Source organism: Aegilops tauschii, chromosome 6, assembly GCF_002575655.3.
Source record: "Aegilops tauschii subsp. strangulata cultivar AL8/78 chromosome 6, Aet v6.0, whole genome shotgun sequence".
Lineage (NCBI taxonomy): Eukaryota > Viridiplantae > Streptophyta > Magnoliopsida > Poales > Poaceae > Aegilops > Aegilops tauschii.
The window spans coordinates 427,759,777-427,782,550 of record NC_053040.3 but is presented as its reverse complement, the minus strand read 5'-3'; the positions used below and the strand labels follow the sequence as shown (position 1 = coordinate 427,782,550).

Sequence of the window (22,774 nt, the reverse complement as noted above, 5' to 3'; positions counted from 1 at the left end):
TAATTTCTACTTGTGTTTAAACTAGATAATCTTGGATTTTCTGAGATAATCACTTTGATTTGTCACTAATGATTAATGAATGCAAAATATTGTAAATCTCTTTGTTTATTTTGTTTCCCGCAGGAATGAACTATCTTTGGTGCAAAATCAAGCCATATATGAAAGATAATAAGCAGAGTAATCAAACCCAATTAATAGAAGGCACACAACTAAGTCCATAGGAGAAGACGACGCATAGTACGCCGGTGAGCGCTCATACCAACGGTCGTACTGCCTGCCGCCTCTATGATGTCATCTCTGACATCTTCCATGAAGGCGCCTAGTGTCAATTTGTATCATAGGCACCCTGAAACCCTATTCCGCCCACTTGCAGTATACTTATAAAGGAGAGAAAACCCTTGGTGAATGGAATCACTCATCCATCAAGTCATCCCTTTGCAGCCATTGTCACCATTCCCATCTACAATAGTAGCCGCTATTTCCGTAGTCATCTCCATCTCTGTTATCCCCATCTCCGTTTGCCATAATACTTGTAATCGGGAACACATCACTAATCGACAGACATTGTAAGACTTATAACCATTCATCTTCAAGTATCAGTTTCACAATGTCTCTTATTGGTCATTCTTCTGCGATGTGCGAGTAGTCCCCTTGGGCCAAGGGTTGAGGCCTAGCCTCGCAACCGCATGTATGCGCGCTAAGTGGTTGTTGGTTTACTTTAAGGATAATGTTATTCGATGTGTTACACAACGGTTTTCGCCTCTTATCTCTACCTCGTTCTAACTTCTAAGGCTCCGCAGGTACACGAGATATTTTAGACCGAGAGATTAAGTGCAGAGAGAAACAAAATGCTATGCCGAACACCGGTGACAGTAAGATTAGTAAGGTAGCTAGAACCTATTCTCTAGGGGTACATAAAGTGCGGTCATTAAGTCCAATGCATTGGTCTGGTTAATTCCTTAATAACTGAGATAACCCCGCGAGACGGTAAGGGCCTTGGTTGAACAATAGAATCTCAATGCGGTGGTAGTCGGCCGTGGTGTCAGTTGGACACATCTCCCACAAACAACACGTTGAAAACAAATAAGTAACAATCTTTTACCAAGGGCCAGTTCTTTTGCTCGCTTCTAGAATAAGCTGCCCCTTACCCAGGTTATTCTAGAAGCCCAACCAAATTTATTTTTTAAGAAGCCTAGTAGTTAAGACTTGACTATTAGGCTTCCAGAAAGAAAATTTTGGTGAGGCTTCTAGAATAATCTAGGTAGAGGGCAACTTATTCTGGAAGCCCCAAAAGAACAACAAAACAAGTGCCCCCAAAGTCATGTTGATTATCTAGATAGAATCTCAAGCGTGCGTGTACGATTGCAAGTGAAACCTCTAATACTGACCTATTTATTTATTATTATTCCCACTTCAATATGTGTGATTTGGTCAGAACTGGAATTGTTTTGTAACAAAGTCTTGTGGAAATCATCTTCCTGAGGCATGACTTCCGGTGAGTTTGATAATTTAGGGTCACTCTAGGGAGAAAGGGAACTATCTACATCTGAAACCAGATCGAAGGTAATTAGTTGCCTATTTTACATTTCTTTTCTTGTTCATTTATGTTCGATTTACTTTTTTGTCGTTTCCCTTTTTTTTTTGGAAAATATGCTAACAATTTTGTAAGTGCTTGGACATATATCTAGACATGCCCAAACAACCTTTTCAAATCTATGAACTTTTTGTAAAAAAATACACAAACTTTTTGATGCATGAAACATTTTATGGGTATATAGGAAATGAATATTGTTCAACTATGAGGCATGTTATGTTGCACGATAAATATTTCTATTGACAGGTTTGTGAACATTTTTTCGCACTATGTAAAATGCGCATATTTTAGGTTTCCTGTAATATTTTAAAACTCTTTTAACCAGTGCAACCCACTAACAAGCATTATTTTCTATTTGTTATAAATTTTAAAAATATATTCATTTTACCTTTTATATACACCCATTTAAGGGTCAGAAAAAATTGTCCATGTGTTGCAAAAAAAACCCGCATATATAAATATATCAGTGTGTTTTCAAAAACTGTTCATCTTTTTTTTTCAAAAATGTTTTCTGTGCCAAACAGATGGTTGCGTGTTGCAAGAAAAAATATATTCACACATATGGAAAAAAATAAATGTTCGTGTTTTTTTCAGAAATTATTTATATTATTTTAATAATTCTTGTATATGAAGATAAATGTTCATGTATCCGAATAGATGTTCATGTTTTGAAGAAGAACGTTCGCACATTAAAAATATATTTACGTGCACTCCTGGAATGCAGAAACAAATTCTCTCTACTAGAGGGTTGTACAGTGAGGACACCGCAGACTGATGAGAATATGCCCACGCGGAGGACACGGTAGATTGAAATAGACCGATCTATAGTCCAATCACTCCTAGTACATACGAATAGGACGATTTTCAGATCTCAAATTTGTTTAACATTAACCAATCGAATTTGGACCAAGCTGAGGGGGGCCCTTAATGGCTCTGCTCTAAAGCAAGGATGAGGCTATGAGCACCCATCAGCCATAGAAATCCTATCCCTGCACACCCCTCTTATTTCCTCCCCCTCTTCCTGAGCCAAACAATTTCCTTTTCCCTATCCTCCCACAGCCTCTTTCCACTACTACCACCGAGCCACCATCCCCTACAAGGAGAGGGCAAAGAACACACATTCACTTTGTTGCTTCAGGTTGCAACAGCTAAATTAGGCTACAATGGCTCTGAGGCTGTGGGCAAGCTCAGCTGCCAATGCCCTCAAGATTTCAAGCAGCGGCGCCAGGGCCGCTGCCCCGGCCTACTCGATCTCCAGATACTTCTCCACCGGTACATCTTTGCTTCAGCAATATGCTTCTCCTTTTTGGTAGACTAAAACGTGTAGTGTGCAATGTTCTTGACTTCTTGTACATTCCAACTCCTTGCACTCGATACATTGTGGTCTTTTACCTGTATATTATGTCCTTCTGGGCTGGTCCTTGTTGTTATATCCGCTAGCATGTACCCCAAAAAGGAAAGGAGAAAAAAAAAATCTTCATTTAGAATAGGAGGGATACTGTTTTCAGAAATGGGAATAGTTGCTCTGCTCAAGCTATGGTCATGTTTGAATGAATGGTTTTCTCCGTTGCTCTCTGAGCATTTTAAGTTTGTAAACACAGGCAGTTTCTTCAATGAAAATTGACGAGGGAGCTCGTTGTTTAGAGAAAGTTTTTGAATGGTTTTGATGTGAGTTTGCAGTTATTGATGGCTTGAAGTACACTTCCTCCCACGAGTGGGTCAAGAACGACGGCTCCGTGGCCACGATTGGCATCAGTGACCACGCCCAGGTGAACCGACGGCACTCCCTACATGCATGCTTTTCATATGTCAATCCTGCGTCAATAACAATTGGCGGGTGCAGGGCCATCTCGGGGAGGTGGTGTTCGTGGAGCTGCCGGAGACCGGCACGAAGGTGAGCCAGGGCGGGGCCTTCGGCAACGTGGAGAGTGTGAAGGCCACCAGCGACGTCAACTCGCCCATCTCCGGCGAGGTCGTCGAGGTCAATTCGAAGCTGTCCGAGACCCCGGGCCTGGTACGTACAGCAAACACCTCGCCTCGTCGATTACAAATCCTCCTAACTAACAGATGGACTGTGTTGTTGCGACTGCGCCGTGGTTGGCAGATCAACTCGAGCCCGTACGAGGAGGGGTGGATGATCAAGGTGAAGCCGAGCAGCCCGGCGGAGCTGGAGGGCCTGCTGGACTCGGCCAAGTACACCAAGCACTGCGAGGAGGAGGACGCCCACTAGTGCTCCCTTGTTCGCTTATCAATCCTTTTGCTGCAACCATATCGAATACTCTTGTCTACAATAATTAAACCAGCTTCACCATGCGTTCAGTTCATCGGTTCCAATTTTCTTGTGTCGGTGTACATGGCGGCCAGCACTTTGTTATACCATTTCAGTGACCGTGACATCAGAGATATGGGAAAGAGTTTGTAAGTTATAGTGTGTTGGTAAAAAGAGACATTATCATCCACCAACAAATCATCATATATAACTACTCTAATATGGTTTATCTAAGTTTTTTTTAGCTTAGAGCTTGTGCAAAGATTGTTTTGTTTTACATACATATTACCTCCTCTTCCCGTATATCATCTGTCACATCATAAAAAAAAACACAGGTGACAAAATTGACAATCATTGGAGATGTCCTATATGATGAAACACAAATTATTTTAGCCATGGAAAAGAACACATAGTTTTTTTTGTTGGATGGGCAGATTAGTTTGAGCCAATTAATAGCAGAGGTCTTTTTTTTAAAGGAGATAAAACCCCCGGCCTCTGCATCATTGTGATGCACACAACCATTTTTATCAATAGCAATATCTAATTGGGCGGATGTGCGTCTGACAGAGATGGAGAAGCTGATTTTCTCTTTTCTCGAAGGATTGCAGTTGCAATCGCGCCTCCCCCCCCCCCCCCTCCGCGCCCAAGCCACTTCTTGATCAACACATCGTGATGACCGGACTAAATAATATATGGGCTGAGCAGAACATGCTTACCTTGACTTCTGGGAGCACACCGGCCTTATGGTTGTCGAGGTGGTTGAATATGCTTGACGAGGAGAAATCATGCCGAGGATAGGCCCAATTGCATGGGACCGACCATGGTGGGGATGCTGAGGTCATTGTTGAGGCTTTGTCCCGGGAAAATTCATGAAAATTGTCGCCTTGAGAGGAATCCGAGTCAAATCAAGAGGGATGTTTATGATGCCACCTAGACAAGATCAATGTGCACGGTTTGCGCCTGTTGTTGCTCCCGAATTTGTGTCCATTATGCATATAGGGGTATACCTAGTCAAAAATGATGGGAAGGAGGCGATACAAGGATCCCTCTAATGGAACTCTGACGAGGTTGAGACTATGCGAGACACAATGTTGTGCCCAGATTTAGGGCCAGTTCTTTTCGGCGGCTTAAAAAATAAGCTGCCTCTCCCCAGCTTAAAAAATAAGCCGTCCCATAAATTTATTGAGATTTTCAAATTAGTTATCCCATCACTAGTTTAGAAGCCTCAACGAATAAGAGAGACGGCTTATGAGAAAAGCTGAGGAGTAGGCAGCTTATTTTTTAAGCCGCCAAAAGAAATGACCCTTAGACTCCCCCAGGTAAAAGCCCTACGTCATGCCGAGTTTCTTACGCGCCCCGCAATAAAAAATCACCAACATTCGGCATTGTTGCATCAATATAGTACACACGGCCAACAACGTACCTATGTATGTGTGAGTTGATTAGTAGATAATACAATATCACATTGTTAGGAAGGGCCCACTAAAACACTGTATTATAAAAGGAAAACACACCTCATCATCTCCCACACACGCCAAAACAAATAACATTTTTGTTATGGAATTCAACGACACCAACAACGCAAAGAAGCGCGCCCCAACCCTTCTCGTACAATGTGAACATGGATGAAGAAAAATCTAGCTATAAATATAGACGAAAACATATTCCTCGTTTCTTCTCAAGGAGAAAAAACACTTTATGTAAAGACATGCAATTTGTTTTTGGCAAAAAACTTCCGGTCTATTTATCTTCAATCATGACAACACGACAAACACCAGAAAATAATAAAAATAGTAAAGACATGCAATTATCCACCCAAATAATCAACAACAAGATCTCTTCTTCACCGAAGGGAGTTTGTTATTGATTATTTGGGTGGATAATCGATTATTTGTCAAAAATTTCAAAGGTCAAGTAACGTCTCAACAATTTCTCCCGCCCATGGCCTCCATCACCAGAAACCCGTAAACCCGTTCGCATGGCGTAAACCAAGCCCGTTGGCGCATTCCCGGTGACCATGCGGAAGAGCGAAGATTAAAATCCTAGCATTATCTCGTCTTCCCCCGCCTCTTGCGGCCGAATCACCCGTTCACCACACCCTCCCGCCATGCACTGCCTCGCCCCCCACTTCCTGCTCCTCCTCCCGCTCCCCACCGCGCCCCGCCACGCGCCACCCCAGACCCCACCGCCCGCTCTCCTCCTGCCCTGCCGCCCAGCCCAAGCCCACGCCCACGCCCACGCCGCCCCGCTCCACCGCCCCTCCGCGCGCTCCCCCTCCCGCGCCGCCGCGCCGGTGTCCGACGAGGACGACGACGAGGAGGCCGACGAGGAGGAGGAGGATGACGACGAGCTAGACATCCGCGACGCGGACTACGACGAGGACGACGATGCGGAGGGCGACGAGGAGCTGGAAGAGGAGAGCGGCGGCGAGGACGAGGAAGCGGGGGATGTGGCGGCGGAGGATTCGCGGCAGGAGACCGCGGAGCGGAGGCAGCGGTCGGAGCAGTACAAGTCGCAGCAGGTGGCCAAGCTCGTCGCCGAGGTGCGGGAGTTCGGCGACGATATCATCGACTACAATGAGCTCGCTGGGATCTACGACTTCCCCATCGACAAGTTTCAGGTACCTGACTCGCGCGGACGAGCTAATTCTGGTTCTACTCAGTGAAGCTGTATGTGCTTTGGTGGGAGTTTATCGATTTTGGAGTACCGAAATGGTTGGCGTTTGGAGCTCTAGCAGTGCCAGCATCTTTAAGTTTCATCTAGTTTGTCTAATCCATCCATCCATCTACTTACTAATAAAAGGGCGACAGTTGATTTAAATCCTCTTAAAAAGAGGTCAGTATGCGAAAAAATTATTTAAAGCATCTAACCCTTAATTTTTGTGGACCCCAATTTGAAGGGCCAGATACATAATAATTTGGGAAACATCTAGCGTTGAATTAGTTGAACCTGAATTTTAAAAACTTACACTCGATGGCTGGCCTAGAAACGCAGTGATCAGAAAAAGGGAAATAAAAAAGAGGTGGTAGCACTGCTTATAACTCAATCCGCTCGTTCACATAACGGGACAGATATCTCAAAATAAAGAAATCATGATAATTAAACATATGATGAGATATTGCAGCTGTATTTTGTTTGCAAATATAATTTTCAGAAATCAACTCGCAAAGAAAGTTTTGTATCGATACTGTAACACAGTAAACCATGCAATTGTGCGGGCCAATCTGCTAGTTAGATACATGCGTTTACACGGGGGACATCTCTTGTGTTGTCTATTGCAATACACTTCCTAACTTTTGGCATCGTGGAGCTGACAAATAATATCATGTTCTCGTTATGCAAAAAAACTTAGTTGCCTGACCAGTAAATGACTGTGATAAGCACTGAGTTCTTGCTTTTGTACCGTGTTTTTTTGTGGTAGATATCTTCCAGTAATTTGTGCTATAGGATGATGTTGGAGATATTCTCTTCTTAGGGAGCTTACTAAGATGGGATCATCTTGGATGGTTCATATAGTCACACTGCAATTATATCATCAATTTACCTTAAGATGGGGCCATCTTGTCTGGTTCATATTAAGCACTGCAATTTATATCATCTATTTTATTTATTTCAGATGGCATTGTTAGTTGATGAGCTGCTTTCAACTTGTTTTGCGTAATGAGCAGCACTAAGGTTGTCATGTCTTGATAAAAAGCTAGCTTACTTGTGTTGAAATTGTAATGTTGAGTCTACTTCAAGCTAACTGGCTGAAATAGTTAGGGGGTAAAATTATTGCTTTGGTTTTCTGCAAACAAATCCACCTCTTCCCCTTTGGCAATAGTAAAAAGTTTTAAAGCTTGATGCTAATATTATTTTACACACAGAGATGAGACAGTGAACATTCCTTCCTGATTATTCTTTGGAGTGACATAACATGTTTTTTTACACTGTTTCCTATCTTCTTGTAGCGCCTGGCTATACAAGCATTTCTAAGAGGCTCATCCGTAGTAGTTTCTGCACCTACAAGTAGCGGGAAGACACTAATCGCAGAAGCTGCAGCTGTGGCAACAGTTGCCAGAGGAAGGCGTCTCTTCTACACGACACCGTTGAAGGCCTTGTCAAATCAGAAGTTCCGCGAGTTCCGGTAAAATGCCACTTTCATGATCCATGCCATTTTTTTTTACAGATTTATGACTAAAACCTGCAAGAACTACCTTTTGTCTTGTGTTAGTTGGGACATGCCTAGAGTTATCATCTTAGTGACATCCTCATGCTCCCAAGTCCTAACTGACAGGGAGCCTTGCAAATTATCAGTTTAGGTGTAAGTTGAAACTCGCGTCAGCTCACTCATCCACATGATTGTCTGGAGAACATTTATGACTGTTGGAAAATTCCATCAGCTCGGCTGTTGGAGTATTTATTAGAGTAGTGCAAGGCTGAGACTGTTATATAATTTTCCTAGATGGTCAGACTCTTGAGTAATGCATTTATTTTGACACATTGCCATTGTACAATAATTTCAGGAGTACATTTGGTGATCATAATGTTGGTCTTCTTACAGGAGATTCTGCTATCAATAAAGATGCTCAGATCCTAATAATGACGACAGAGATTCTGCGTAATATGCTGTATCAAAGGTATTTATGCATGAACAAGTATTCATCTGTAGCATACTGTTACTAGTTTAATAATTTTCCACTTCCACCATTGGAAGCAAATATTGCAGATGCATGAAGAAGTATATATATGTTCAGTGTTTCGCATTTGAGAATAGCATAATTTATTTTTTAGCTACTCATGTTTTTGGGGTTGGGGTGCGGGGAGATTAGGCTTTAGCGGTAGTTAATTATTGGTTGTAACTGATGTTGCTTGTCCTGTTTCTGAAAGAATCCCGCCATCTTTTATTTGGACTGCAGTGTTGGTATGTCAGCATCCGATGGTAGATTATTTGAAGTTGATGTCATTGTTTTGGATGAAGTCCATTACTTAAGTGATATCTCACGCGGAACTGTTTGGGAAGAAACAGTATGCTACTTTATTACTCTCTTGTTCGTCTTCATGAGTTTATATTGGTCATTTGACTTACTATTTTCACTACATTCTAGGTGATATATTGTCCAAAGGAAGTCCAGCTTATATGCTTGTCTGCCACTGTTGCAAATCCTGATGAATTAGCTGGCTGGATTGGTCAGGTAACTGTAGCTTTCACTTCTCATATTGTGCTGTATTGATTTTCTATTGCATTGATGATACATGATTAGTGGATTAATCGTATTGTCCCCGCTCCCCATTTTGCAGTAGCATCATAGATGTAATAGTTTTTCCACTTTCTATTGTAATGATTGTATATGAAGCACCAGAAATACTTGCACACTTCGTTGAAAGAAAATACATTCACAAAGCACATGCGGGTATAATTTTTTGGTTTACTGTGATCATTAGATTCTCATGCTTGTGCAAATGCTGCCCACAAATTGTAGTTTTCCTTTATTTCTGGTCTGGCACCACATGATTTTGTACTTGCGAAATCAGTTCTTATGTCTGTCTTTTTGTAGATCCACGGGAAAACGGAGCTGGTGACATCGAGCAAACGCCCCGTTCCACTAACTTGGCACTTCTCGAAGAAATTTGCACTTCTACCACTTCTTGATGGAAAGGGAAAGAAAATGAATAGGTTGTCACCTTGTTCTTGTTGGCACCATAAACTAGCTTACTTTCCAAATCAACATGCATATAAAGAAGTACTCTTAATAACAATATGCAACCAGCTCGTTTTTTTTGTTTTAACCATGTTCACCCCCTTTGATAAATTGGACCATCCCATCAGAATGTGGGCAACTTCCATTGATTGATCTAAATAGTTGCATCATATCTGCCAAAAAGTTAACCATATATTCTTCACTGAAAATTTAACTCTATACCTTCTTCTAGGTGCATGCGCGCGCGTGCACGCCTGATTACCAATTGTCCAGTAGTCAAGTCAGCAGTTTACTAAACGGTTACCAAGATTAGTCAGGTACAAGACGTATAAAGGGTACTTTAATGTCTATTAGTAATCATTTAGTCATGGAGCCCAAAACATATTAACCCCATGATCACCTGGGGATAACATAGCTGCACTTTAAGGCAGCTTAAATGGAAACAGGTGTGCGCTAAGTACAGTATGTTCAGCTGCTAAATAAGAGGGTTTATCTGAACCTAGCAGGGCCTACTTAGGTCTGCCTTGCTTTACACCGTTAGCTATGTCCATGCGGGTTAATATTTTTTGGATTATCAGAAGTGTTCCTGGAAATGTACTTAGCTGTTTATCTACTTTCTATCATATACTTTATACCCTTGTTTGTGAAGGGTCAAATGCCTGCAAATAAAGAAAACAAGTATTTGCTTACTTACCACTGTCTTGGATGCTGATTCTGACAAGGTTTGCTTTGATAGTCATGACCAATCTTTTTTCATATTTTGTTATTACTGGTAGTATGAAAACCAAACGTCGTTCGGTGGGCTAGAGGCGGGCGAGCTCCCAGCCTACCCTTGTTCGAGGCCTAACCTGTTACTCCCTCCGTTCCTAAATATAAGACCTTTTAGAGATTGTACTATGGACTACATACAGATGTATATAGACATATTTTAGAGTATAGATTCACCCATTTTGCTCTGTATGTAGTCCATAGTGGAATCTCTAAAAGGTCTTATATTTAGGAACGGAGGGAGTACTAAACATGCCGCCAGCGCTAGAGCCTGTTGGTCGAGTTTTGTTTTATTGGAAGTATCAAGGGCATACATGATTTCTTCAAAGTCCATCTGGTTGCTTATGTTGTATACTTATTCATTCCTTATGAAAATCGATAATTGTTTGACATCCATACACATTAACTGGTTATGCTACCTTTGTGGTTTATATGACACTGGATGGCATTTTAAGAAACATTGTAGGATATCTCTTGTGCATTCCAGTATTGCCTCATGCGCATTATTTATGTTTGTACCAAAGCTAAGTCATGTATTTATCATTTTTGTTCTATCCATACAGGAAGTTGAGAATGTCTCATGTCCAGAACATATCTTCTCCAAAAAGTGAATTCTATTACGTGAAAGGGAAGAGGAAGGTTAGAACAAATAAAAATGAGCAAGGTAATAGAAGCCCATTGGACATATCAAAACAGGTTCAATTGTCCAAGCACGAGGTCACCAATATGCGCCGTTCCCAGGCATGGACTAGACTCACTTTTATGACATGCATTTTGGCATAATGACTTTAAACTGCTCATGTTTTTTTTTGTGAAACCATGTCAGATTAAAGTGTGCTATGACTAATGGGTGTCATTTCTTGATTACATCACTATGCAGGTTCCACTAATACGTGAGACTTTGTCACAGCTTTGGGAAAATGACATGCTTCCAGCTATTTGGTTTATCTTTAGTAGAAGAGGATGTGATGCAGCCGTTGAATATATTGAGGATTGTAGACTTCTGCATGATTGTGAGGCTAGTGAAGTTGAACTGGAACTTAGGAGGTTCAGGATGCAATATCCTGATGCTGTCCGGGAAAATGCTGTGAAAGGACTCTTGCGAGGAGTTGCTGCCCATCATGCTGGTTGCTTGCCACTGTGGAAGTCCTTTATTGAAGAACTGTTTCAGCGTGGCCTTGTTAAAGTAGTCTTTGCAACAGAAACCCTTGCTGCTGGGATCAACATGCCTGCTAGGACAGCTGTGATTTCTTCTCTCAGCAAAAGAATTGATGCTGGGCGCCAGCTCTTAACCCCAAATAACCTATTCCAGATGGCAGGTCGTGCTGGAAGGAGAGGGATCGACACAGTTGGGCATTCTGTTCTTGTTCAGACTACTAATGAAGGGCCTGAAGAATGTTGTGATGTTATCTTCGCTGGACTTGAGCCACTTGTTTCACAATTTACTGCATCATACGGGATGGTTTTGAATCTCCTTGCTGTATGTATCTTGCTGTAATATATCTGTATATTTTCTTGTTTTCTTGTATTCCTTGTCTGATGGGTTGGAATGTGTTGTCCAGGGTTCGAAAGTTACTCATAAGCAGAAAGAATCAGGTGATGTTAAGGCTAAACGTTCTGGAAGAACATTGGAAGAAGCTCGGAAGTTAGTGGAGCAAAGCTTTGGGAATTATGTTGGGAGCAATGTAATGGTTGCTGCTAAAGAAGAGCTTGAGAGAATTCAGAAAGACATACAACACCTCTCTTCAGAAATTACAGATGAATTCATTGACAGGAAATGCAGGAAGGAATTATCCGAGGAAGACTATGCTGAGATTTCTCTGCTACAAAACAAATTAAAGGTAATGTTCATTGCTTGGTCTGGTTTATGTATAGTAATTCAGTAACATGGAAATCCATCTAACGTATCTGATATTCTTACAGTTCCACTTATAAATGCTCAATTATTTGTGTCAATGTATTAATGACACCGGGCTGCCCTTTTTCTATTAATGACAGATAAACATGATCTCCGTCGATTTTTTGGGCTGACACACTACCATGTTTCTTTAAGAATTTGATATAGTGCATGTAGCTCTTCTTTGTATCATTACTTCATTTCATGTTTACAAAAATAATTATACGCCTTCACAGTTTACGGCATATTAGGAAACACTTTAAAATCAAGACGGTCTTAAGTATACATGTGCCCCGTTTTGTTTTGAGCAGTCCTCTTGTTTCAGTCTGTCTATCGACTTCTATTTCTTTCAGGGCTTAGTTTAGGATTAGGTTGGTGGTCTTTTGCCGGGCAATTCATCCCATTGGCAACTGAGGAGTATTTTTTGTCTTGTTTACAACAAACCAAAACGACACACTGAAACCCTTTTTATCTTAATGCAAACATGTGAAGCCATCCTTCGTGCTCTAGAAAACCTCCACCATGTGGGCACTTGAATTTACCTAGCATGCTAATATTGACACATGGCTTTGCCTATAAATGTTAAAATTTAAAACCTAAAATGATCCATCAACTTCAAAACCCTGTCGCTTTTAACTCATGGACACTTCCAAGAATTCGAGTAGAAGGTATTACATAATTAAAGTTTTTTTTTTCATAACTTGTTGACCAAGGTACTGCTTATGATGTATTATTAGACCTTATTTGTTCTATGCGCTTGTTCCTCAGGAAGAGAAGAAGATACGAAATGAACTGAAAAAGAGGATGGAACTAGAGAGAATGGCTGCATGGAAAACTCAATTAGAAGAGTTTGAAAGTGGTCACCTCCCTTTCATGTGCTTGCAGTATAAAGATAAAGATTCAGTTCACCACACGATTCCTGCTGTTTTTATTGGAAGCCTCAGCTCGTTTGATGATCAAAAGATTGCCAGCATGGTGAGTGCATAAATTTCATATTGCATGAGAGTTGTAGAGGGAAAAGCTACATGGTTTTACTTCTGGGATTGTTTACATCTCTTATTGTGCACATTCTTGTCAAATGACAAGCATTAATTATCGGATACTGCAAACATGGAAGTTCTGAACCGCAGTAGTTTACATCCTTTGCTGTTTGTATATCTAAATTTTTGTGAGACATGCCCCAAGATATGAATTGTTGAAGTTTTTCTCTACCGCTTTGTCTTTGTGATTACTGTCCTAGTGTCCTCCTCGTGTGTTCTTATGAAAATAACTATTGCAGCTGGAAGATGATTCTATTGGTCCAGGCAAGCAGGAAGTTGATAGCGAGGGACAACATTTTTGCCCATCATACTATGTTGCTTTGAGTTCAGATAATTCATGGTATCTATTCACAGAAAAATGGATAAAAACTGTTTACCAGACAGGTCTACCTGCTGTTCCTTCAGTGGAGGGTGGGCCACTCCCTAGAGAAACCCTGAAGCAGCTCCTTTTGCGTGAAGACATGATCTGGGATAAAATCGCAAAATCAGAACATGGTTTTTTGTTATGCATGGATGGATCCCTAGACACATGGTCATGGAGTCTAAATGTTCCTGTGCTTAATAGCCTCTCAGAAGATGATAAGGTTTATACTTACTCCTTGGCTTTCCCAATATTTCTTGCTTTTATTGTAAATTAGAGTTATCTGTTACTACCTCTGATCCATAATAAGTGTCGCAGTTTTGAACTAAAGTTTTGAACTGGGGTTAGTTCAAAACTGCGACACTTATTTTGGATCGGAGAGAGTAGTATCTTTAAAAGATATTGATTTCTCACAAGATTCACTAAGTGTTCATTTCTCCCATCTGTGTCTTGTAATAAGTTGTTTAATCATAGTGGTCGGACCATAGGACTGTAGGAGTATTATACCGTAGTACTGACAGTTCTTTTCATCTGTGTCTTCTAATAGGTTGGTCAATCATGTCGTCAGACCAGTAATACACTGTTCTACTGAGTACTGACAGTTCCTTCTAATGTCGATAGATAACCAACGTAACATGCACATCCTCATTTCATATATTATCATTTAATGCTATTCAGATCGTGTCTGGTACGAAGTTATGAATTATCATTTGCAACTTGCAGTTCTGTTGACGTTTTGGCATTGAACTAGCAACTTGCAGTTCTGTTGACGTTTTGGCATTGAACTTGCAACTTGCAGTTCTGTTGGCATTGAACATTTTTTTTTGTTACTCTTTCTTCACAGGTGGAACGATTCTCCCAGGAACATCAGGCCGCTGTAGAATCTCACAAGCAACAGAGGAGGAAGGTTTCACAATTGAAGAAAACAATCAGAAGTACTAAGGGTTTTAGAGAATTTCAAAAGATCATCGACATGAGAAACTTTACAAAAGAAAAGATTGAGCGTTTGGAAGCTAGATCCCGTCGTTTGACTAGACGCATAATGCAAATTGAACCAACTGGTTGGAAAGAATTTTTGCAGGTAATCATGTATGCTTTTATATGTTTGATGAACCTATCTTTGTTTTTGAAAGGAACACATTGTATTCCATTACATTAGAACATTTGGCATATCGCCAACAACAGCATCGAGTACAAATTCTGGGAAATTACCAAGCCAAGTCTCAGAGCAGTCATTTTCCATGCCTAGACCATGCATAGCTAAAATGTGTGCTGCTACGTTACACTCTCTATTACAATGTTCAAAGCTTACAACAATCAAACCTACACGCATCTGAAATTTTACATCTTGGAATAAGGATCCCAACTTTGATAAATCATACTCCGTACTGGTGATTGCCTGCTTCAGCATCATGGAATCCGTTTCAAAAATTACCTGCTGGCATCCCATTCTGATCGCAATATTTGTAGCATGTTGCAGGGCAAGCGCTTCAGCATGTAGCGGGTCAGATACATGCTTCAGCTTACCCGCACCAGCAGCCAATAAAACTCCTTGATCATTTCTCAACGTGAAACCCCAGCCTCCTATTTTTGATGCCTCGAGGAAAGCCCCATCTATATTAATCTTCAGGTTTCCCTCTGGAGGTGGTTTCCATTTCTGCATTTTCCTGTTGCTCTTCTCTTTTTCTCGAGTCTTATCCTTCATACAGTTAAAAAGATGATATTCAGCAGAAGATGAAACTTCCCCTATGGATCTAATTTGGTCGCCATTATTGGCTTTATTTCTCTCATTCCACCACAGCCACATTAAGAAGCAGACTTTGAGACATTCACCCGGTTCTAGTTTAAAAATTTCCTCAAGAACCTTTTTCGAATCTGGACAATCAAGAAGTTTAATTCTAATGTGTTCTAACATGGATGTTCTCCACAATTCTCTTACTTTTTTCCATTTCAAAAATATATGTCCACCATCTTCATCGAATCTAAAACATACTGGGCATCTAGTATCAATAGGCATACCTTTCCTTTTTAGCTTTGTCCTTAGAGGCAAGCTGTATGTTGCAATTCTCCATAGAAAGTGCCTCACTTTGCTTGGTAGGGGAAGCGCCCATAACTTCTTCCAGTCAAAATCTGAATTCTCTGTTTCTGCATTAGAAGTTGAAGTTAGTCCTGAAGATGATTCTCTTACTACATTATCTACAACAACCCTGTACGCCGACTTTACCGAGAAGAGACCCTTTTTATCATAATGCCAAGCAAGGAAGTCACCTGTTTGTTCTTGAATAGGTATCTGAAGGATGATATTTGCATCCTCTGGCCAAAATGTTTGCTTTATTAGGTCAGCATCCCATTGGTTTGTTATAGGATTTATCAATTCAGAAACCCTTCCTATTAAGTTTCTTCCTTTTGGCGAACTGATCCTCCTCGTACTTCCCCTCGGGATCCATGGGTCCTCCCATACTCGAATGTTTTCTCCATTTCCTACTCGCCAAATGATTCCCTTTTTGAGTAACTGTACCCCTTTGAGAATACTTCGCCATGAATACGAAATACCCTTCATTGGCTTCGCTTCTAGTATTGAACCATCTGGAAAGTATTTAGCAGCAAGAACTTGTGTGCATAATGAGCAAGGATTTTGCAATATCCGCCATGCTTGCCTGGCCAACATGGCCAAGTTAAAGTAGTGCTATCTAATTGAACTATATAGTTGTTGAAAGCACTCTAGTACTTTTTGTATCGTATCATTATATGTATAGAGTACATTGAGTTAGTTGCTTCCACTTCATGCATTAAGTAACTACGCAACTGAACCACATGAGACCGGAAATATATTGAAGTCATTGTAGCATCTCATGTTGCTTCCTATCGTGCCCCCATTCAGCCCCAGCCAGTGCTCCTTGACCACCTTTCATTCTTCCACTACACTATTAAACACTCCCCCTGAACCATCTCATGTGTAATATTTTGTTGAAATATATGCTGTTTCTCTATAAAATGCCATGGTTTGGTGAAGGCATTCAGGATCTTGTGGATAACCAGTATGATTGCACAATCTAAGTTACAGCCTTACGCTTGTCATCGTTAAGTAGTTTCTCAGACATTAATTTTCGATTCTCTAAATGGATGTTTACCAGATTAGCAATGTCATACAAGAGGCTAGAGTGTTAGATATCAACACCCAAGTAATCTATCCTTTGGGTGAAACGGCCGCAGCCATACGAGGGGAAAACGAACTCTGGCTTGCTATGGTTCTTAGGAACAAGGTCCTTTTGGATCTGAAGCCATCTCAACTGGCAGCAGTGTGTGGAAGCTTAGTGTCAGAAGGGATCAAACTTCGTCCTTGGAAGAATAGCAGGTACACATTTCAACAATGGCACCTATTTCTCATGCTTACAACTTGCTATGGCTATTGCCTTGTAAAGCCTCCTGTTATGTCATGTTTATATCTGTACAGCTGTCCCTATCCTTCATTGTTGTGGCCCGAATCTGTGGAAATACACTGGCATATAATATAAATCAATTGGACCATCAATCCCACGTGCTGTGCTAAATTGCGGACCAGCACATTTGCTGCCCCAAATAAGCTTTGTATTGATGCAGTTAATATTTAGACGAGTACATGAACTGAACTCTCCAATGGTTGATCAATATGCTTCATCATCAATAAAAAATGTTTATCCAATCAGTTATCACCATATATTGGCGTGGCCTATTGAGTGACAAATATGTTCATACCATAGAAGGTGCAGCCAGTAATATTTTGTGTTATCATTTACTTAAAGTGATACCACAGAAGGTGCAGCCAGTAATATTTGCTGTTATCATTTACTTAAAGTGAGAACTCCAGTGTATTCAATCTCCAGCCCAAAATTTGTCAACGTTTTTGAATAAAAATACTTCGTCATGCGTTTTCTTAGGCATCATGGTGATTGTTTAAAATTTTGCAGTTTTGTGTATGAACCGTCTTCAGTTGTTGTTGGTGTCATAAACTATTTAGAAGAGCAAAGAAACTCACTCCTCGATCTCCAAGAGAAACATGGCGTAAAGGTTTGGCACATTATGTTCCTATTCTCCTGTGTCTTTAAATCAATAGTTGCCCTTGTTACTTTCCTCATTTACCTTGCTTCTTGGCGTACAGATACCTTGCGAAATAGATACCCAGTTTGCTGGAATGGTTGAAGCCTGGGCCTCAGGGTTGACATGGAGGGAGATAATGATGGACTCTGCAATGGATGATGGAGATTTAGCCCGTCTGCTCAGACGAACAATGGATTTACTAGCTCAGGTATGTTATTGGGTGTGCAGATTCTGTATGTCTCCAACGTGTTGTTAATTTTGTTGTCAATTTTCATGGTAATATCGTACTTGATTTGTTTTGTTCCTTAAGTTCGATGATATGTTAATACTGTTCCTTTTTTACTTTTCTGGGCAACCTTACAGTCCTTAAGCTCGATTATACTATACTATGATCTGCATTACATTGCATAATACTCATTGTGTTATATTCCAGATTCCAAAATTGCCAGATATAGATCCGGTTCTCCAGAAAAATGCACAAATTGCTTGCAGCGTCATGGATCGAGTACCGCTAAGTGAGCTTGCTGGCTGAAAGCCTGTAAATTGTAAGTACCGCATTGGTCATTTGTTGTAGGTAGGCAATTCTTTGTTGTACCATGGACAAATGGTTACCAGTTAGCTAAAATATCCTTTTTTACGGTTTGTTGATATCTGCACATCAAATTCAATTTCTGGATATATGTAATTGTATCTACTGTTGTCGACATGGATCTTATGTAAAGAACTGGAGAAAAGAACCAACACAAACAATTTCATTATGTACAGTCTGCAGCTAACCTAAACCTCCAAAACAACCAATTCAAGCCAATGCAAACAATCTCCATTTACACCTCCCCATACATTCTATTCCTCATCACTACTTGAATCAGAGTCTGCGCCGTCCTTCATAAAGTGCGCTGGCAAGTTTGGGAATCTTGGCATGACCCTCTTCCTTTTGCTATCTGCTTCTTCTGGTGGTGGTTTTTGAGCCGGTGGTGCTGCCGCCGCGCCACCAGCTACCGCCTTAGCACCATCAGGTGCCCCCTTAGCGGCTTCAGCTGGCCCCTTAGCAGCCGCCGCCGTTGTTGGCTGTGATGACGGGGGTGTTGGCTTCTTTTGCTGCTGCAGTCTTCTCTTGATGTCCACACATGCCTGGTCCACCATCCCCAGGAAATCCCTCACAATGACGAACAACTGGAGGGGATGCGCGTTCCTGTCCTTGGTAGCACCTGCATGGTAGTACTCCGTCGTCCGCTGAACCAGATCAAGCACCTTCTCCTGCACTCCACTCAGTGCCTTCATCTCTTGCTCCGCAGCATTGACAAAGCCTCTCAACCCTCTTGAGAATCCATCGTCCCCGCAGGTCTCCAGGAGCTTCTTGATGCCCGCGAGTCGGTTGCCTAAGATTGTGCATTCATTGGCAGTCACATCGTAGTCCACAGTTGCAGCCTTCTTCACATTGGCAAACTCACTGCTGAGACCTCCAACAATGGGCAATCCTAGGTTCAAGTACTCATTCTGCCTGTCCTCGCGTGATGGCCCCTGGCCAGCGGAGCCAGCTGCTGAAATTCCGCCATCGACGCTGCTCTTGGCGAGGCTACCAGAGCGGCGGATGGTGTAGTTGCGGTTGACGGCAAGGCGTTTCCCCTCTGCGCGCACAACCTCCTCGATGACAAAGTGGAGCAGTGTGGTGCCTCCATCGGTGCTCTTCACGTCGTTGAGCTTGCGCAGTGCTGTGAGGTTGAAGGCCTGCGCGTTCCCCCGCGCCGTGCCGGCATTCATCCGGTTGCCCGCCTTTAGCACCGCCTCAAGCAGTTTAAAGAAGAGCCCCTTCGTCCTCAGCTCCTGGCTCGCCATCTCCAAAGTCTGGAGCGATTGCTTGAGCACAGCAATCTCAGAACCGTAGTTCACCTTGAATAGCAGCGCATTGACACGGGCAAACGGGTTGGGCACGTCGAGCAGGAGTCGAAGAAGGAAGGCCTCTGCGGGGGCAAGTCTGTCGGGGTTCCCAGAGAACTTCAGGATGGTGGCCTCTTCCTCCTTGGAGATGCTGAGCCGGGACAGCTTCTCGAGGACGTCCGTGCCGAGCTCGGTGTTGCCATCACGCAGCGCGTCGATGATCTCGTCCCGCCCCACGGTGAGGGACCGGAGGATGATGGAGATGTTGTGCGACTTGCGTGGCTCAATCAGGAATATCTGCTCCTCCGAGGTCGAGCGCCCGAGGCCGCTCGAGGAGTCCTTGGCGTCCGCGGATTTCGTCTTGCGGTTCACCGCCGCGGTGCCGAACAGCGCCTCGATGGTGCCTTCGTCCAAGCTGCAAACACGTCAGAGTAACACCGTTAGAACGTCACACAAAGCTGAAAAAAAAGCCCAGTTTCTGAAACACTGGCCTAATATAGTTGCCAATCATGTATCCAATGGGTCACAGCCGGGTTCTTTCAGCTACGATTCTCTTATCATCACTGGCTATGATTCTCTTGTCACCGGAGCGGGTGACGTGGCAGAGCTAATAATGTCCAGCGGAAGCTGACGAAGAAAAGTGGGTGCCATCTTGACCGAGTTCAAGGTGTCCACATCCCCTTCCTAAATCCTCCCATCATTGCTTTGGAACTGGAGCTACAGCAACACGTGCCCATCCCAGATTCTTACGCGATCAAACAAGCTAACAGTAGTACAAATCCATAATTATACGGTTGATTCTGTCAAGGTTGCTAGCAAAGCAAATGTGAATGAACTTCATGCTCGTTCAACGAAAAGCACGCTGCGCCAACTCGTATACCCGTTCCACGAAGCCCCCCGTACTCGTTCTACGAAGCCCATACGCAAGAGAACGACCAAAGGTGGCCGTCTGTCCTTATCGTGGCTTGCCAATAGGGCTCCAGAATCCAAAGAGAACATACGCGCACAAAAAGGCACCGTGATTTGGGTTGGGAACCCCTTTCGAGGATGCTGCGACGTGAGTCCACCGGAAAAGCGACATCCTGGGTTCCTGATCCCATCGGAGAATCCGCCGATGATCATGGCTGCCATGCCAGCGAAAAGGGCCCTTTTTTTCCTCTTCTAATGCACCTTTGCGCATTCAGGGCCTTTTCAGTTTTCACTACGCGCATCATCTTCAGTTTCTACACACTACAGCTACTACTATGCTGCAAGCAACTCAGCTACTAGAATGCTAATCGAGCGATCTTTCAGAGAACGTAATGCTAGTGGGATTTACTCGGTTCATGCCTGCATGATGGTCCTACTTTCATCAAGGTTCAGGGTTCCACGCATGACTCACTGTTCGTACTGTGGCTAGCACTACATTCCTATGCAATCAGTAATGACCGCTCCTATACCCAGTAGTAATGCACGAGAAGCACAGAGAGAATTAAACGTCTGTATACGGGCTACGGCAATGGTGAACTGAAATGGGAAGCGGGGGGCGTTTAATTCAGGAGCTGCTTACTTGAATGAGCCGCCGGTGAGCTTGTCCCACACCATGGAGTGGTCGGTGGCCGCCACGTTGACCTTGTCCCAATGCAGCGGCTTCAGCTTCGCCAGGTCGTCCGCGCCGGACGGCCCGCCCGGGGCCGCCGGTGGCCTCGAGGACGACGCCCAGGCAGGCGGCGGGGGCGGCCCTCCCTTCTTGCCACCGGGAGGTGGTGGTGGCGGCGGCCCTCCCTTCTTTCCTCCGGGTGGCGGTGGCGGAGGCGGGCCTCTGGGTGCTGGTGGAGGAGGTGGGCCTTTGGGTGCTGGCGGGGGTGGTGGGCCCTTCGGCGCTGGTGGCGGCGGCGGGCCTTTAGGCGGTGGCGACGTGGTGGCCATTGGTGGTGGCGGCGGTGGCGGGCTTCCTCTTCCTGGCGGCCGCGCCAGGGATGCCGATGCCGATGCCGACGCGCTTGGTGGGGCAGCAGGGGCTGGTGGCGGGGACGGGCGGGGGACGGCGATCGCCGGCGGCGGCGGCCGCGCGTAGGCCTCGGGGGCAGCGACGGAGAAGGACGAGCTGGAGCTGGCGCTGGGCGGGCGCGGCGACTCGTCGAACACGGCGGATGAGGAATCCAGGGAGCCCCTGGGTATGAGCGGTTCCTGATCTATCTTGCCCTTCCTCGGCCGCGGCGGGGATGGGGCCGGCGACGCCTGCGCCTCCGGCCACCTCTCCGCGCGGCTCTGCCGGGGCGGCGGCTGCGGCGGGCGCCAGCCCCCCGCGGGCTTCCTGCCCCTGCCGCCGCCCTCGCCCTCCTTCTCGAACTCCCGCCAGTATATCGCGTCGAGCCCGTTCTCGTCCACCATGCCGCCGCGGGGCGGCCGCTTCGGCGCCCTCTCCGGCAGCTTGCCGGCGAGCGCGGCGTCCTGGGGCCGGTTGGAGTGACCGTTGCCGCCGACGTGCGTCAGCTCCTTCTTCTTGCCGTGGCGGAGGAAGAGGAAGAAGGCGAGGCCGCAGAGCGCGAAGCTGCTCAGCGCCGTGCTCACCACGGCCACGGCGATGTCGCTGCGCTTCGTGGAGGAGGAGGAGGACGAGGAGGCGGACTGCGGGGGCAGGATGGCCGGGCCGGTGGGGGACGGCGACGGGGGCACGATCGGCGGCGGCGGGGCGGCGACTGCCGGGGTGCGCGTGGAGGGGAAGCGGGTCTGGACGTTGCGCTGCTGCGCGGCGGCGAGGGGGCAGAGGGCCGCGACGGCGAGGAGGAGGAGGAGGAGGAGGGGGATAGGCGAGGGAGCCATCTCCGGTGGCCCGGGCGAGGTGGGGAGGATGGAAACGCGACGGACGGAGGTGAGGATTGACTTGCGGAATCGATATTCTGCTCTGGCTGGTGCCGCAGTTGTTGCTGCCTGCCCGCCTTGCCGGCGGCTGCGTTGTTGTTGTGCTGTGGTGTGCTGGGTTGGGACTTGGTGGTGCGTTTTGACTTGTTCGGCTTGGGTTTGGTTGGGTTTTGTTTGTTTACTGGGTCCGGCCGAGCGGCACGATGGTTGGGCGCTCGGGTCCGGGAAACGAAGCGAAGACGCGTTGAGTGGGGAAGGGAGGGAGCCAACCAAAAACAAACCGCGCGGGCGCCGCGTCGGGTGCTGCCGTCGCCGTTGCGCTGCATGCGCTGCGCTGCTGATCTACTACTCTTTCGTTGGCTGTT

General features: G+C 44.5%; 3 protein-coding genes across 3 annotated transcripts; 2 read left to right on the top strand and 1 right to left on the bottom strand.

Annotated features, from left to right (window-relative positions):
• The first annotated feature begins 2,557 nt into the window (after window positions 1-2,557).
• Window positions 2,558-4,092, top strand: LOC109773349 (glycine cleavage system H protein, mitochondrial). Its single transcript, XM_020332042.4, has 4 exons — window positions 2,558-2,866; window positions 3,275-3,363; window positions 3,438-3,608; window positions 3,699-4,092. The coding sequence occupies exons 1-4, from the start codon at window positions 2,758-2,760 to the stop codon at window positions 3,822-3,824; spliced, it is 495 nt and encodes a 164-aa protein (XP_020187631.1). The 5' UTR covers window positions 2,558-2,757; the 3' UTR covers window positions 3,825-4,092.
• Window positions 4,093-5,876: 1,784 nt separating this feature from the next.
• On the top strand, window positions 5,877-18,445 carry LOC109773347 (DExH-box ATP-dependent RNA helicase DExH15 chloroplastic). Its single transcript, XM_020332040.4, has 16 exons — window positions 5,877-6,483; window positions 7,814-7,989; window positions 8,369-8,482; window positions 8,762-8,870; window positions 8,951-9,037; window positions 9,401-9,519; window positions 10,876-11,053; window positions 11,193-11,792; window positions 11,875-12,153; window positions 12,978-13,184; window positions 13,489-13,833; window positions 14,455-14,691; window positions 16,745-16,965; window positions 17,558-17,657; window positions 17,749-17,895; window positions 18,121-18,445. Exons 1-16 carry the CDS (start codon window positions 5,971-5,973, stop codon window positions 18,217-18,219), a joined length of 3,531 nt encoding a protein of 1,176 aa, XP_020187629.1. The 5' UTR covers window positions 5,877-5,970; the 3' UTR covers window positions 18,220-18,445.
• LOC109773348 (formin-like protein 16) lies at window positions 18,400-22,602 on the bottom strand. The gene is made up of 2 exons (XM_020332041.4): window positions 21,115-22,602; window positions 18,400-19,980 (listed from the first exon to the last, which is right to left on the bottom strand). Exons 1-2 carry the CDS (start codon window positions 22,368-22,370, stop codon window positions 18,531-18,533), a joined length of 2,706 nt encoding a protein of 901 aa, XP_020187630.1. The 5' UTR covers window positions 22,371-22,602; the 3' UTR covers window positions 18,400-18,530.
• Window positions 22,603-22,774: the final 172 nt, after the last annotated feature.

Coding starts and splice junctions, on each gene's coding strand:
- LOC109773349 (XM_020332042.4), top strand. CDS start 2,758: ATGGCTCTGAGGCTGTGGGCAAGCTCAGCTGCCAATGCCCTCAAGATT. Junction 2,867..3,274: donor CTCCAGATACTTCTCCACCG/GTACATCTTTGC, acceptor GTGAGTTTGCAG/TTATTGATGGCTTGAAGTAC. Junction 3,609..3,698: donor TGTCCGAGACCCCGGGCCTG/GTACGTACAGCA, acceptor CGTGGTTGGCAG/ATCAACTCGAGCCCGTACGA.
- LOC109773347 (XM_020332040.4), top strand. CDS start 5,971: ATGCACTGCCTCGCCCCCCACTTCCTGCTCCTCCTCCCGCTCCCCACC. Junction 8,871..8,950: donor GAACTGTTTGGGAAGAAACA/GTATGCTACTTT, acceptor ACTACATTCTAG/GTGATATATTGTCCAAAGGA. Junction 16,966..17,557: donor CGTCCTTGGAAGAATAGCAG/GTACACATTTCA, acceptor AAAATTTTGCAG/TTTTGTGTATGAACCGTCTT.
- LOC109773348 (XM_020332041.4), bottom strand. CDS start 22,370: ATGGCTCCCTCGCCTATCCCCCTCCTCCTCCTCCTCCTCCTCGCCGTC. Junction 19,981..21,114: donor CTCACCGGCGGCTCATTCAA/GTAAGCAGCTCC, acceptor ACGTGTTTGCAG/CTTGGACGAAGGCACCATCG.